The 17383-nt window shown below is 35.3% G+C and overlaps 1 protein-coding gene across 1 annotated transcript in view; it reads left to right on the forward strand.

Moving 5' to 3' along the window:
* TMC1 (transmembrane channel like 1) overlaps nucleotides 1-17383 on the forward strand; it is a 135910-nt gene that overhangs the window by 62861 nt on the left and 55666 nt on the right. The window contains exon 8 of the mRNA XM_072611640.1: nucleotides 7989-8131. Within this exon, the coding sequence (XP_072467741.1) occupies nucleotides 7989-8131 (143 nt within the window). The remainder of the gene's footprint in view (nucleotides 1-7988; nucleotides 8132-17383) is intronic.

The raw sequence follows: 17383 nt of genomic DNA on the forward strand, positions 1-17383 counted from the left end.
CTTTTTTCATTATTTCCCTTAATATTCTTGACTTTTTGTTTTTCCAAACAAATTTTGTTATTACTTTTTTCTAGGTCAGTAAAATAATTTTTTGGTAATTTAATTGGGATAGCATTAAATATTATAAATTAATATGAGTAAAGTTGTTTTTTATTATGTTGGCCATGCCTACCCACACACAATTAATATTTCTCTAAATATTTAAATTTGATTTTATTTATATAAAAGTTTTTTTAATATAATTTTGTTGATATAGCTCCTGGGTTTGTTTTTTCAGGTATATTCCCAGGTATTTTTTACTTCTAGAGTTATTTTAAATAAGGTGGTGTTTTGGTTTTTTTTACTATCTCTTCATGCAAAATTTTGTTTGTTATGTATAGGAATACTGATGATTTATGTGGACTTACTTTATTTCCTGCTACATTGCTAAAATTGTTAGTTGTTTCAACTAACTTTTTAGTTGAAGCTTTGTGATTTTCCTAGTAGTTCCTCATATAGTCTGTAAAAAGAGATAGCTTTATCACTTCATTCTTATTCCAATTCCTTCTATTTCTTTTTCTTCTCTTATTACTATTGGTAAGATTTCCAATATAATATTGAATAATATTGGTAATAATGGGTGTCCTTGTTTCACACCTAATCTTGGTGGGAAGGCATCTAGTTTATCTCCATTATAAATAATGCTTGATGAGGGGATGCTTTTTATAAATTTAAGGAAAATTCCATTTGTACCAATAATTTCAACTCGTTTTAATAGAAATGAGTATTGAGCTTTATCAAAAGCTTTTTTTTGCATCTATTGATATAATCATGTGATTTTTACAAAAAAACTTAATAGTTTTCCTTATGTTAAACCATACTTGCATTCCTGGTATAAATCTCACTTTATCATAATGTATAATCTTTGTAATATATGTTCTAATCTTATAGCTAGCATTTTATTTAGAATTTTTGCATCTACATTCATTAATGAAATTGATCTATGATTTTCCTTTTCTGTTTTTACTCTTCCTCATTTAGGTGTAAGTATCATAATTGTTTCATAAAACGATTTTGGTAGAATTCCTTCTTTACCTATTTTTCCAAATAATTTATTTAAAATTAGAACTAAGTGATCTTTAAATGTTTGATAGAATTCACTTGTAAATTTATCTGGTTCTGATGTTTTTCTCTTAGGAAGTTCATTTATGTCCTATTCAATTGGTATCTTTAGATATTCTATTGCCTTGTCTGCTACTCTAAACAATTTCTTAAAATATTCTTCCATTTCACTTAAATTGTTCAATTTATTGACATATAACTGGGCAAAATAACTCCTTATAATTGCTTAACTTTCATCTTCATTAATGTTATATTCACTCTTTTCATTTTTAATACTAGCGTTTTGGTTTTCTTCTCTCTCTTTTTAAAATAAATTAATCAATTGTTTATTTTTTTTCATAAAACTCATTATTAATTCAATGGGGGGGGGTTGCTCTCAGTTTTATTAATCTCACCTTTAAAATTTAGGATTTCTAATTTAATGCTTAATTGTGAGTTCTTGATTTCTTCTTTTTAAAGTTTTTTTAATTGCATACCCAATTCATGAGTCTTCTCTTTCTCTAGTTTGTTGATGGAAGCATTTAAAGATATGTTTTCCTCTAATCGCTGCTTTTGCTGTATCCCATAGGTTCTGATATGTTTTCTCATTATTGTCATTCTCTTTAATGAAATTACTAGTTGTTTCTATGATTTGTTCTTTGACCCAATCATTCTTTAATGATTGTTAAGGTTGTTAAATCTCCAATTAGTTTTTAATCCATGTTTCCTTGCTCTCTTATTAAATATAACTCTTATTGAATTATGATCTGAAAAGGATACTTTTAATATTTCTGCTTTTAACTATTTAATTTTTATGTACTAATACATGATCAATCTTTGTAAAGACACCATGAACTAATGAGAAAAGGTGTATTCCTTTCTTTTTCTATTCAAATGTCTTCAGATTTCTATCATATCTAGCTTACCTAAAACTCTATTCACTTTCTTAACTTCTTTCTTATTTATTTTTTGGTTAGATTTATCTAGTTCTGAGAGGGGAAGATTAAAGTCCCCTACTATTAGAGTGCTACTATCTATTGTCACCTGTAAGTTAAATTTTGATGTTATAGAATTTAGTATATATAGGTTCAGTACTGATATTACTTCACTGTCTGTGGTACCTTTTATCAAAATGTAGTTACCCTGTTTATCTCTTTTAATTAAATCCTTTTTTTAGTCATAGTTTTGTCTGAGATCATAATTATTACTCTTGCCCCTTTTGCATCAGCTGGATCATAATAAATTCCACTCCAACTCTTCATTTTAACACTGTGTGCATCTCTCAATTTTTTATGTGTTTCTCGTAAACAACATATTGTTGGATTCTGATATTTAATCTATTCTGCTATCCATTACTGTTTTGTGGATGAGTTCACTCCAATCACATTCAAAGTTATAATTACTATTTGTAAATTTCCCTCCATTTTTGCTATTTTCTTTCTCGGTCTTACTTTTTACCCTATCCTTGTTACTCTATGTTCTCCCTCTTATTCTTTAATTTGCCCGCTGTTTAAAAGTCCCTTCATTAGCTACTCACCCCATCCTTCTAATCTTAATCTTTACATCTTTCTAAAAGTTCCTCCCCACCCCTATCCCTCAGTTTTTTCACTTTTCTAAAATTTCAGAAGATTTCTAAACCTCTTCAAATATATACATTTTTTTCTTCTTCAACCCAGATAAGAGTAGGGTTCCAATATTTCCAGCCCTCCACTCTCACACCCTTTTCTCTGTATTAGTTCTTCCTTCCATTCCTCATTTTTATAAGATAATTTCTCCTTTAAACTTTTTTCCACCCAGTTTTGTTTCACCTCATACGCAACTCAGCCTCCAAAGATTTTCTTATTTGTCTTTTGTTAGAATGATCAAACATTCTGATGTGTAGGTCATTATCAGAAGTAAGGTGGTGGTGAATATTTCTGCCTTGATCTTGTGGTCCCCTTTCTGGTCTATTAAAATTGTATAGATGAAACTGAAATAAATCTAGGTAGCTAACCATCTTCAATAATACATATATACATATATATGTACATATATATATATAATATGTATATATGTGTGTATGTATATGTATGCATATATACATAGATGTATAATAGCATTTATACGTCACTTTAAAGGTTGAAAAGCACTTCACAAATATTATCTCTTTTATATTCATAAAAACCCTAAGTAGATGCCACTATTATCCCTATTTTGCAGATGAGGAAACTGAGGGAGAGATTAAGTAATTTGTTCAGGGTCTCACAGCTTGTAAATGTCTGATGCTGGATTTGAACTCAGACCTCCTTGACTTCAATGCTCCATCTAGCAGCCATTCCACTGAACATAGGATCATAGATTTAGAGCTGGATGTGACATTAAAGGTTATCTAATCCAATCCTTCATTTTACGGAAGAGGAAACTGAGTCTCTGTGACTTGCCAAATTGACACAGACGGTAAATGTATGAATGAAAGATATTAGGAAATCCTTTTCTCCCTTACATTCATTTTCTTAATTAAGTTAAACATTCACCTTAAAATATCTTTACACTTATTTACTTACAAACCCTTATGTTCATAGGTGGTACGAAAATAAACATGAATTTAGGCTCTGTCTAATCCACACTATTGATTATTGAAAAGGAATGAATTGCAATACAAAGGAAAACCATCTTTAAGAAACTTATAATTATCACTACCTCATAAGGGAAAAAATTTACTTTGATGCCCTGGGCATTATGAAAACCATCATGGCAGTCCTATAAATTAATGGAAACAGGGTTTTATAAAGGTCTGGCTGACTATATACTGTTGGTCTACCATCTAAGGACCAGCCTAGCTAAGGTTGAAGAGGTTTATAACAAAGTTAATTATGGGTTGATGGATTTTTGTCCCCAGTTACTCATGAAGACCATTTTACCAGGGTTTGGTAAGGGATTTTGATCTGCATTGGTGTCTGGTATGTCCAGATAAAATAATAGATCTTTGAAGTACTGAAATAAGAAATTCTCCCCAGAGGTGGTCACTTGGGAATTGTTGCATTTAGTTGGCCAGACTATGAATGAATCTTCTTAGAGAAATTATTGTTTAATATTATTACTTTAAAGTTGGTATTTAAAACCAAAAACAATTACCCAATAATGTAATCGAACATGAGATACAACTCTAGAAGAAAACTCTGTATTTAAACAATTTATATCCTAATTAGATATGGAAGAAGGCCTCAACAAATATTATACTGTATATCTTAGCAACACAAAATTAAAAATATACGTGTTTAGGGGGAGTTAGGTTGTGGAGTGGATAGAGCGCTGCTACTGTAGTCAGGAGAACCTGAGTTCAGTTGACTTCAGTAAACACACACACACACACACACACACACATACACAGTTGCATGCTCACTTTGGGTACCCTTCTGAATTTATCTGAAACTCTATTGCTTTTCACTCAGTTTTCTTTTCTTCAGAATGTAGTTGCAGTCTACGGTACACGCTGCTCTGGTAATGTTAAGGTTACTTTCCATCATTCACAAGTCTTTCCTTATTTTCTTTTTCTTCAGATTTATTGCTCTTCATATTTCTGTAATTTTCCATCGTGTTGAATAACATAGCTCCATGAATGAATCTTTCTGAAATTTGTGATGGCCTACTGGGGAAGTCTAGATAGTTTGGATAACAGTTACATTCATGCACATAGAGTTTATGAAACTGCTTGATTCAGCATGATATGGTCTTTATCAGTCCATATGTGGTTTTGTACACAATACACAACTTTGCCAACGGTGTTAGTTAGCGACAACCATCAGATTTTGAATTCTTTTCAAACTGTAGAAGTGACTTGATTTTTATATGGATTTAGAGTAAACTGAATGGTTTCCAAATCATTTTAGGCTCAATCTGTCACCGTTTCATTCAATTCATTTTAGAACTTTTTTTTTTCAAACAGGGCTAGTCTGTCCTTAGGTGAAGTATAGACTTTCTACCTGGTATGATTTGAAGGGCTCTGAGGGAAAAAATTCCTACAAAATATCAGTTGTTATTGTTACTGATCTTATGAAGGCTTTTTGATAAAAGAGCACAGTCATAATATTAAAAAACTGCTTGAGAGAGAGAAGAAAACTGTGGTACTGAATATGTGTTCAAGGTAGAGATTTTAACTAGAGTGGGGCCACTGATACTTTTACCCAGAACACTGACCTTTAGAGGGTGCAGAATTTGACACACACATTCTCTCATCAGTTTAAAAACAATTCAGCTTAGCATTTCATAAAACAAAAATTGGAAACAATGCCAAAATCACTCTAGAGTCAAAGAACCTGGGTTCAAATCATACCTATGATGCTTACTACCTATGTGACCTTGGGCAAAGAAATTAACCTCATTGGGTTTCAGTTTCCTTATCTATAAAATGAGGTTGGACTAGATGGCCTCTTAGGTCCCTTCTAGGCCTAGATGTATGGTCGGAAGGTACCATGATGAATAAGTAGTTAAAATGGAAGCTATAACCTATCTGTGAATTGCTATAGTAACCAATTACCTTTCCCCAAATTTCCTTGAGATTGTCCTTGCCTTTGGCCTACAAAATTTGCTCTTACCTTTAAGAAGTTAAAACTTTCTGATAATTCTTTGTTCAGCTTCCTTGAGAACAAAGGTTTTAAGCTTTTCTGGTGTTATGGACACCATTAGAAATTCACTAAAGCCTGTGAACTTCACAGGGGTGGAGGGGAAGTTCTTAAACATGCAAAATAAAATACATGGGACTACAAAAGTTACCAATTATATTAAAATATTTCCAGAACACAAATTTATGGACCCCCAAGTCAAGAACCCCTGCTCATGATTTCCATTTTGTCTTATAATGATTTTCAACATCTACATAGCATTAGTTTTAACTAAGTTCTAATGGTTAAGAGAAGAAAAGAAAACAGTGATGATAATGGCAGCAGTCTATGGAAAGTGATGGCTTTTGGAACCTATTCTAGTCTGCTTAAAGAAATCAGGGTTGGTCTAAGACAAAATTATAAAGGGAAGAAAATTTACCTTCAGTGCTCCTAGCCTTTGGATTTATTTTCCTTATTTTTCCACACACACCTTCGTCTTCTCTCCATACTAAGTGGCTAGGAATATTTAGCCTAGAAAAGGGAAGACTTGGTTGGAGACAGAGAAGAAATGATAGCTTTCTTCAAATACTGGAAGAGTTTTCATGGTCAAGGAGGATTGTACTTGTTCTTGGATCCAGAGAATAAAAATGGAAGCAAAAGGTAAAAGTTACAAAGAGGCACATTAAGTTTGATGCAAGAAAAAAGGCAGCTTCTTACAAAGTCAGCCTAAAGTGGAATGAGATGTCTCAGGAGGTTCCTCTTCACAAGACAAGAAAAGGTGGATAGATATTCATCAGGTATTGTAGTTTGGGTAGAGACTGACCAGTACTGTGTGTATGTGTGAGAGTGTGTGAGTGTGTCTGTGAGTGTGAGTGTGTGTGTGAGTGTGAGTGTGTGTGTGTGAGTGTGTGTAAAGAAATGAAACGAGATAGTTTTGAGAAGTAAGCACTGTCATTTGGTGTGTTTTGAATGCAGGAAGGATTACTAATGATTCTGAGGTCTGATACATGGAATATAGGAGGGTAGCTATGTCTCCCAAAATGCCAGCTGACTTGGGTAGTGGGGAAAGCTCTGTGCTGTCCTTTGCTCACATACTTCTGCAAATGTCTTTATCCTGACTTACTACATTCTAAGTTCAATAGAAGATGAGGATAATTATTTCTGATTCACTTTTTAAAAATCCTTTTCAGTCCAGTATTTTGCACACAAAAAATTTTTGTTTTGACTAATTGAATGAAATAATGTTGAAATATGAATGAATCTCACATCAGTCCTGATATTTTGAATAAATGAATAATGAATTGAATGAAATAATGATGAAAAATTGAAGAAAATGGAAGAAATAAGTTAATACATTCACTTTCATATCTTGAGGAAGAGAAAAAAATGAAAGATACTCCTAAATGTCACCCATGCTGCTTGGGGCTGAATTAATATAGTCACTGTGCCTTAGTGAGAAAATACAAGTCACATCTCAGGACTCCAGGGGGCTAACTAGGTGACTAAGAACATGGTGGTAGACTTTGGAGGGCGTGTTCTCATCTTTCACTTATGATACTGTACTTCTACTAATGGACAAACACTTAAAAGCACCTTCTACATGAAGCCTTTCCAGATCCTGACCAGCTGTAGCGTTCATTGTTGGGTTTATTATTCAGTTATTTTAGTTGTGATCCCATTGGAGTTTTCTTGGCAAAGATACTAGAGTTTTGACATTTCCTTCTCCAGCTCATTTTACAGTTGAGGAAACTGAGGCAAATAAAGTTAAATGACTTGCCCAGAGTCACACAGCTAGTAAGTGTCTGAGCCCAGATTTGAACTAAGGTCTTCTTGACTCCAGGCCTGGTGCTATCTCCAAGGCACCACCATCATTATCTTCTTTTTATATATGAATATATGCACATGTTGTTTCCACCAATAGAATGTGAGCTCCTTTGGGAACAGAAATTCTTTCATTTCTCTCTTCTTAATCCCAATGCCTGACATAAAGTCGGCCTCAATCAGTGTTTGTTGATTTAGAGCTTGATTGATCAATGCAATAGTGCCATGGCAATGGTTTTATTCCAGAACAGTGGCATTTATTTTTAGCAGAGCAGGTCTCTGCCTGGAAAAACAACCACAGTGAAAACAAAACTTGCATCTGCTTAGAAATGCTTGAATTTTGACGGCATCAATGTTGCCAATCAACTAGGCGGCCAAACTGTTCATCCTCTAAAAAAAAGCAGTAACTTTCATGCCCAGAGTCATAACCCAAGTTTGAAAATGTTTTGTTGTTCTCTTTTGCATTTAATGATATTCCTTTCAGGTCTCTTTATCCTTGGGTTTTAGGGTATGGCACAATATTCTGTCCTCTTTTACGGCTATTACGACAATAAACGGACAATTGGAGCCATGAATTTCAGGATGCCTCTCTCCTACTTTCTGGTGGGAATCATGTGCATTGGATACAGCTTCCTGATTGTCATCAGAACGTAAGTTCCATATGTCCTCAGGGAAGGAGAAAATGATTACTATACCCAAAAAAAGAAGGGGATAGGCAAGGAAAAAATCTGAGAACTGGATAAAATTTTTGTGTTGTTTTATGTCCAGAGAACACACAAATGAGAGGAGATGATATAGTTTTAATATCAGGACTGATGTGAGATTGATAATGAATGGTACACAAGGTCTCCATAGCACTTCTCTTCACTTAAATTGATATCTGGCCACTTATATACCACTAGCAACTTTATCAGCCTTGAGCAATTTTTAACCAATATGTTAGCCTTTTAGTGATTTAGAGGTATAAGGGAATGGCTCAGCTTACGCTCAGAAAGCAGATGTTGATCCTTCCTTATCCACTCAGAGATACTTGAGTTCAGTCTTTTTTGCTTAATTTTAAGAAATCTGAAGCCTGTCATTTTTTTTCAAGTAGAATAATTATTCAACCAAATATTTTAGCAATATAAGATAATAGAAAAACAAGTGTGGTCTCCAGAGACCATCAGAATTAGATATATAATAATGCATTCTCTTAGAAAAGAATGCATTTTATCATAGGGAAGGATTTTAGTTGGCAACAAGATCAAGTCTGTTTGTTTGTTTTTTCCCCTTGCACAAAATATATTTTTTCGGTAACAGGCTTTAGACTCTTAGAAGAAAATTAAGGCGTCTGCATAGAGTTGTAGATTCTTATCCTAGTTTGTTCTGTTTAGTCAGCTAGTTGTATTTGACTCTTTGTGACTCCATTTGGGATTTTCTTGGCAAAGCTACTGGAGTACTTGGCCATTTCCTTCTTCAGCTCATTCTACTGATGAAGAACTAAGGCAAACAGGGTTAAGTGACTTGCCCCAAATCACACAGCTAGTAAGTTTCTGAGGCCAGATTGGAATTCAGGTCATCCTGATCGCAGGGCTAGCACACCATCCACTGTGCCACCTAGCTGTCCCTCTTGTCCCAGCTAGTAACCAATTACACATACTAGCTTCACTTGAGAGCTGTAGGCGCAAACACCTACCTGCAGTATACCAAATCCCTGGCCAGGATTTGCTAGCTTATCTTTTTGATTAGCACAGAGTTTCTTCACAACTAGTTTCCAGGGACTTCCAGGTATTCCAGGAAGACAAGGCATATAGAACAACATGTGAGGTATTTACCTAAATTGTCTAGACATATCCACTTCGCTGAAGTCAGGATTAACATTTAATTTATTAAGTATTGGTTTGATTTTTAACTTCCTGGCTAATAAGTTGTGGGCTGTTTGTCCTTTACCATTTTTCTGTGACCTTTAGTGAATGGTAAAGAGTGTTAGATGGTACCAATGTAGGCTTGATTGCTTTGTTAACTACTCTGAGGTTTTACAGAGGTAGTATCTATTGCATAGTTTTGTAGAAGCTGTGTGCTTTTAAAGTGACAAATAAGATGTTATTGCTAATTACTTGGTAGCTATCTAGCCAAACATACACTCAGTTTTAGCTTTGACAAAATCCATCAATTTTAACACTTCCCCATACCCATTAAAACTGGTCAACTATATTGAAACATTCTAACAAATTTGACTCTTTTTGAAAACATGTATACATTTTTTACTATTTTGGTTTTGATCATCTAAATTGGTTTAACTCTTTTTCTGTGGTTTAGGCTCTTAATGGCTTGTTTATTGGATTGGCTCATTGCTGGAACCCATTGACAGAAGTAGTATTGCAAATAAAAGAGCTACAACAAATTACACTGAGGGCAACCTGTTGTAAACAAAATTAACATTGACATATATGCTCCTGTTTTACTCTATACTTACACATAAGTATCCACCAACTCTACAAGTTACTCAGAAATGAGGATGTTTGGTGGTCAATTCAGCCACTTTCAGGGACTCCAGGAATTTATCCACAAAATAATTAAAAAGGTCCCTAAAACATGCTGCTGATTGCCAAAATCCCAAAAGCCTCCAACTTTTGATTTGATGATTCACTCTTAGGGGAATGAATATCTGAACATTTGAAAGTTTAACTGTCTTTGGCAAAATATAGATAAAACCTTTTGCTATCAGTATCACAAGGCTTTTGGGAAGGCAAAATTGGAAAATTACTAATTGTGAAAGCATTTTGAATCTTTGGGAATGAAGACACTATACAATTACAATGATTACATTTCTAAGAGAGAATAGTAATTTGGGAGTGGTTGTAGGAGGCAGGTCAAAGATACTCAGCTCCTACTCTTCCAGTATAGCTAAAGTAAAACTTTAGGGTCATCTGTATGGTTCTAGAAAATGTTGCCAAAGACATAATGTGATTTGAGAGTGATTTACTCAATTCAACCAAAATATTCAATGGAAATTCTAAAAACGGAAAATGAAAGTACATAGGTTTGGAGACTATATGTGTTCTTCTTATAGCTGCTAGTGTGTCTGTACAAAAGTTAGTGTTTGGTACAAATCTGAATGAGCCAACACTTCCCCCAAATTCAGACTATTGGCCCCACGGGGTTGGAAATAACATCAGTCAAAAGAGACATTTTTGACTTAGAGGTCTCTTATGATACTGTCTGTACTTGGAGTACAGCTAAAAGTCTGATTCTCAAAAGTGCCGAAAAATCCCTGAGGCCAGGAGCTCACTCAAAAAAGAGCTATTAGAATTTCACTGTGGGGAACAGATGATGCAGCATCTGGAATTCAACAGAGAAGTAGAAGAGAACATTTCAAATAAGATGAAATAACTAGTCCATGAAGAAGCTGCTAATAGCTTTGCTGAGAAAGGGACATGACAAGTAATAGCCTTGGTTGTAGAGAAGTGTTCCCCCAACAGCTAAATACGAAAAGGAGAAGTGAAAAAAAGGGGCAGGAAAGAAAATAAACATAATTTAGCACCTACTATGTGCTAGGCTAAATATTTTTTTTACAAATATTATCTCAGTTGATCTTTGCAACAACCCTGCAAGGTAACTACCCATTTCAGAGTTGAGGAAACTGAATTTGGGAGAGGTTAAGTGACTTGCTTAGGATCACACAGATAATAAGTATCTGAGGCAAGATTTAAACTCAGGACAAACTTGATTCCTATCCTAGTGATTTATCCACTGTACCACCTAACTGATGCATGCATTAAGTACATATCATGAACATTTGTAAATTGCCAAACAATATGTTATAAGTAATTATGCCAAATACACAGTATATAGACAAGTACATTACAGGTTAATTCATGTTAAAGTTGCAAACTATATAAATCACATGCAAAAGATAAAGTATGTATATTTATATACATATCAATAACAGCTATAGAAACATTTCTAGGAGCATAGGATCACAGATTTAGAGATGAAAGGGACCTTGGAACCCCATCATCTTACAGTTAAAGAAACAGAAACAGATAATTTAAGCGACTTACCTTGGATCCTATAATTACTCAGTTTCTAAGCTGGGATCTGAGCCCCAGTCTTTCTGACTCCAAATATATTGTCCCATTCACCATATCATGTCACCTCCTGATTCAGGACTATAGACCAAGTACATAAGTCATACAAGACCCAGAGCAAAGTTACCTGCTATAAACCAATATAGAGATAATTATATACTGGTCTTCTACCAAGAACTTATCATATGTAGCATCAGTGTATATCATTTAGATATAGGTAGAACTGATTCATCTATTGCTTCTAATGCATCAAAAGCCATCTTAGTCATCTGCCAATGATCTCCTATCAGTTCTGAGTCCTAAAACTCACTGGGCTATAGTCCTAATTCTGAACTTGTGGATGGCCCAATCAATAGATTGTCTCCCTCCTATTCCAAATAAGACGTCACTAAACAACGACTTTCCCACAGGGTAGTATGATCACCTGGTGGGGTTTTTTTGAGTTAGCATACAACCTTAGGGCTCAAGTAGGACTTTCCAGACCCCACAGCAACAATCAGAAAACACAACAAGGGTTCCTAAGGTCAAACTGAATTTTTTGACTGACTTTGTTTCCTCCTCAGTGGGTAAGCTGACTTGATATTAGGATATATCTATCTATATCTACATCATCTATATTTATATCTGTACACAGACATACATATAAATAACTATAACACTTCTGGCACAAAAGCCATGTAGATACTTTACTTGAGATTAAAAGGGTAATTTTGCCTTGGATTCCTATCGCTACACTCAGATTACTGTCTCATCTCTTCTCTTTACACATTCAAATGATTAGAGAGTATAGAGTACGTGGTGGATGCTATAAAAATATTATTTATAGATGGGTAAATCAAATTAGAAAATTAAAATTGCAGGCTACCATACTGTAAATATATAGGATTAAGTACCGTATGTGTTGTCCTCATTAGATTTCATACCCAAATAAGATCAGTTAAATAGCAGGACCTAATCATTACTCCTGGAAACAGTGAATTAAATAGAATGGACCTGACTGGCTCTTTTAGAGCAACTAAGATATTGGTCAGGTTGGGACTCTAATCTTTCCATGCCTAAATGAGAAAGTCTGAACTGGGCTAGAAATGGTCTAGTTTGTTCAAATTTTTCTCACAAGCCTGTTTCATGGAGGCAGACAGGGATTTCTTGTTTTGGGCATACTCCCATCTGGAAATAGGATTTTAATTTCCAAAACTTATGGGAATAGATTTTAGGGACCTGCTCACAACACTAAAATATTCGTTACTTGCAGTATCATATTCAAGGCAAAACTCTGACTGAACACTCAACACACACATATGAATACTCCAGTCTTGTAAATGCATTTAAAGATATTTTTGGGCTGCCCAACATGACGTCATCCCTACCCACTGCTGCTATATTCATACTGTTGTTGGGATTCATAGAAGTGCCACAGATCAGATCTTCCATTCTATAATGGGTGCAACTTTCCCACCTGGGATGGTTAACTTTATGAATGCTTAAACCATGAACAATAAGATTTAGAGCTGCTTAAATTCCCCTAATTAAGGAGACATACTTTTGAGACAAACAGATAGACATCCATACAGAGATAGAGAGACAGAGACAGACATAAGCAGAGATGAGACAGACAGACGGAAAAATAGAGAGATTCAAAGAGATTTAATGAAGGTTTACAAGGCAATGCCATGCTGGTTTTTCTGCTCCCAAGAGAGAACAAGGGGAAGGATAGGGGGGAAAAGGAGAAAGAGAGAGAGAGAGAGAGAGAGAGAGAGAGAGAGAGAGAGAGAGAGAGAGAGAGAGAGAGAGAGAGAGGGAGGGAGGGAGGGAGAGAGAGGAGGGAGAGGAGGGAGACAGAGAGGGAGAGGGAGAGGGAGAGGAGACAAAGAGACAGAGTCAGAGACAGAGACAGAGGCAGACAGACACACTACCACTTATCCTTCTGCATACCAAGAAAAGGAGGAGGGAAGAAGGGGGAAAGAATGTATTTGAGCAGAAGTCTTGCCTGATCTCACTCAGGCCTAGTAAAGTCTGGTACAGTGGAAAGAGCACATGGCATTTGGAATCAGAGGTCCTGGCTTTCAAATCTTTTTTTATTACTTCTTACTTGTGTCACATTTGGCAAATTGCTTAACCTCTCAGCCTCAGTTTCCTCATTTATAAAATAAACATATTGGATTAGATAGCCTCTGAGTGCCTTTCCAGATGTGAATATATAATTCATGTGTATTTGCCCTGTTTCTTGCTAAAGGCATTGTATCGTACTCCTCACCATCTCCCGCAGGCTGCAGGCAATGTTATACTTTTCTGCATTCTAGTTCTATGCCAGAGATGAGCGCCATTTAGGGGAAGTGGAATAAGCATTGGATGATGATGATGATGGTTTGGGGTCAGAGGACCTAACTTTGAATCTCATCCCTGCCACTCACTAGCTGTGTGACCTTGGGAAAAATCATTTAACCTTTCTGGGTCTCAGTAATTTCATCTACAAAATGAAGGCCTTGGATCTTCCCTTGATCTAAACCCATGATCCTAAATTCCTTTTGAATTAAGGAGTTCTAACTATGTTCACAATACAAAGTTCCTGCCTGAAGCCAATCACATTCCTTTTGGTTGCAGTTAAATGAAAAAGGGACGGGTTATTATGCTCTCTTTTCCAGGTATGGGAAAGGTAGCTATATGCCTGTTGATAATTACCATATCATCAAGGATAGCTAAGGCTTTGTTGTGACAATTTATATGACAAAAGACATAGAAAGAAAAAAAATCTGAGTGAAGCACTGAAAAAAATTGTATGTTAGAAGCAAAGTTCATCCTTTTTTCTCCTTCCCTTCATTCTTTTCCAATGTTCCTCTTCCTTTTCTTATCACTCCTTCCTTCATTACCCTTCTCCTTCTCTAGTTACAAAGAGGTAACATAAGTGAATAAATGAAAAAATTGTGAGACAAATGCATTCCACTAGGTTTGCTGTGTACTCCACACATCCTTGACCTCCTTGGATTTGATTTGATTTAATTCAATTCAATCCAGATAACATTTTGTGCCAGACATTATACTAGACTGGATACCTATCTGTTCTCTCTTAAAGGAAAGAGTTGTACTAGATGTCTCTGAGGTCAAGTATACAGTGTGGTGGACAGAGTATTGGATTCTGAAAGACCTAAACTTGAATTCTCCCTGTAACCCTAGATGAGTCACTTAACCTCTCTCAGACTCAGTTTTTCATTGTAAAATAAGGATAATAGGTTCTGGGGGTACAAAAGGAAAAAAAAATCCTTGTTCTCATGGAGTACTTACTTTCTATTAGATAATGTTTTATCCTCCAAAATCACCCCTCTTTATTTTCAACAAATATTTCCATTTCTTTACCAGTCTAAAGAAAGCAAAGTAATTCACATTAAAGTTTTTAATACCAAACAACAGCTTAATCAATTATCATTTCCTGCGATATTTGTATATTTTAGAAAGGTGGTTTGGAGGTGCCAGTGATAAAGCAATGGAGCTCATATGCAACTTCTCTAAAAATAAGGTCTATACCAAAAGTTTGATTCCATAATGGTGCTATGACAGGCTCCTAGGGAAGCTGGCAGCTAAATCCTTGAACATGTACTCTGTTCATACATAAGACTAGGACTGCTTCAGATGGAATTTTTCCCCCTGTCTCTGAACAAGAAATCAATAAGTGCTTAAAACCTAAAGTTATTATCTTTTAGTACCTTCTGCCTTCTCGGTGCTTAATGAGCTTCATTGTTTATTACAGCATCTAGCAATGTGAGCCACTATTATTACCAAGGAGCTAATATTTGGGAATAAGGCCATTAGTGACCTATAAAGTAAATTGCAGCTATTTAAGAAATATTCTGATGTCAATAGAAACAATTATAGATAAAAACCCATACATCTGACCAGTGGCGGAGCAAAACAGGACAAAAAACAAAGCAAAAAACCCCAATACGATGTGTAAGCAATAGCTGTTTAGCATTAACTCATTCACTCCTTTATTTATCAATAAGGAAGAATTAAAATTTCTAGGTTGGATATCTTACTGGTGCTAAGACTATCCTCAGAATGCCCATCAAGTGACCAGCAAGACATTACAAGGGTGTGCTGGCTACATATGCACTTAAGCAATTTTTATCTTTTTTCAACCAAAATTTCCCCTGAGGGTCTCTTTCCTGAGCCCAGTCCAATTCATTGTTGTCTATTGCCTTCACTATGGCACTTTCTGTGGAGTGTTCAATGTGGGAAGATATACCTAAATTTGTCTTAATTTTGGGCCAGTCATTCAATCAATAAACATTTATCAAATACTACATGCCAGACTCTGTGATAAGTGCTGGGCAAACAAGTACAAAAAGAGAAAGGTGGTCTGTGCCCTCAAGGAGTTTATAATCCAATAAGGAAAGACAACACACTAAAGGAAGCTAAAAAGGAGGTGTGTGTGTGTGTGTGTGTGTGTGTGTGTGTGTGTGTGTGTGTGTGTATGTGTGACTCAGGGAAGTCAAGGATGAGTTTCCTGTGGAATTATGAAAAAGTCAAAGAATGTCACATTATTGTAACCAGGTGAGAAAGGAGGAGATGTTCTGATGACCATCAGAAATCCAAGTATATGTGGGCCATTTGAATTTTTTTTTAAAATGATAATGATTGTGATGTATTAAAAGTTTGAGAGACATAATTTCTGGGTAATTAATCATCCTATTAATTATGGCTAGTGAATAATTAATAAAAGGATGGTCTCGTACACCAAAGACAGATCATGGCAGCCTATTGATGCTTATATACCCTTGGAAGAGTAAGTGTTCCCAATAGCAACCAACTCTGATGGGTTAACAATTAGTGGAGAGAATGACTATTCTAATGAGGGGCTGGGAGACTGATTTTGATTATGTCACTCATTCCTAGAAGACTCCCAGCCTGGCAATCTAGAAGAGGTTCCCAAATTTATTTGACCTATTGTTCCCTTTAAAAAAAAAATTACTCAATAGCCCCCCCTGGAAATCTACTCTCTTTAACACTTTAACATTTTTTTAAAAATTTGCATCATTTCAAAAAATATAAAATATATTTTTTAAAAATGATACATCTTAAATTTAATAATTTTTTGTAAATTTGTGGGTTTTTTCATGCATTGAAGTGCTTGACACACTCACCTGCCAACACTCGCTTGTCAAGACCTGTCAGTGAACTTGACCACTGACTGGCTATAATTTGCATTTTGTGTGTTTATTTGGAGAATAATGTAATCACTATGACTTTAACTTTGTTATACAACAACTGAAAAGTGTATAAATAGTTTTTCAAAATGTTCTTCCCTTTTCTTCTTTTCTTATGCTTCCACTACCCTCTCATTCTTATTCAATGCCCCCTAAGTGTACCAAAGGCATTGGATCATTCCAGTGTCCCTCAGGGGATGGTGTCACCCACTTTGGGAACCTCTGAAAGGATTTACCCCCACCCAAGCCTGAAAAGAACACAATGAGCTTCCCCAATTAGGTGAGGTCTAAACAAGATTGAAGAGAATGTTAAATTCAATCTCATTATCAATCCTATTCTTCAGAGGCTGACTTGAGTAAAGAAAGAGGAAATAGGAAGGGAAAAAATTCTGAATATCCCCCAATAGTAATTGATTATTAATATAAGAGAGAAATAATCATTTCTCTCATGATGATCTGAGAGGCAGCCTGTTGTAGTGACCACAGAATCATAAATAGCTGGGTTCAAGTCCTGATTTTGACAAATGCTGACTATATAATCCTGGGAAAGTCACTTCACCTTTCATCGCGTTGGGCTACTCTCTAAGGCTATAATTTCTTTTCTGGAAGTTCCTGCTCCCAGTAAAAACATAGG

This window comes from Notamacropus eugenii, chromosome 1 (genome assembly GCF_028372415.1).
Source record: "Notamacropus eugenii isolate mMacEug1 chromosome 1, mMacEug1.pri_v2, whole genome shotgun sequence".
Taxonomy (NCBI): Eukaryota; Metazoa; Chordata; class Mammalia; order Diprotodontia; family Macropodidae; genus Notamacropus; species Notamacropus eugenii.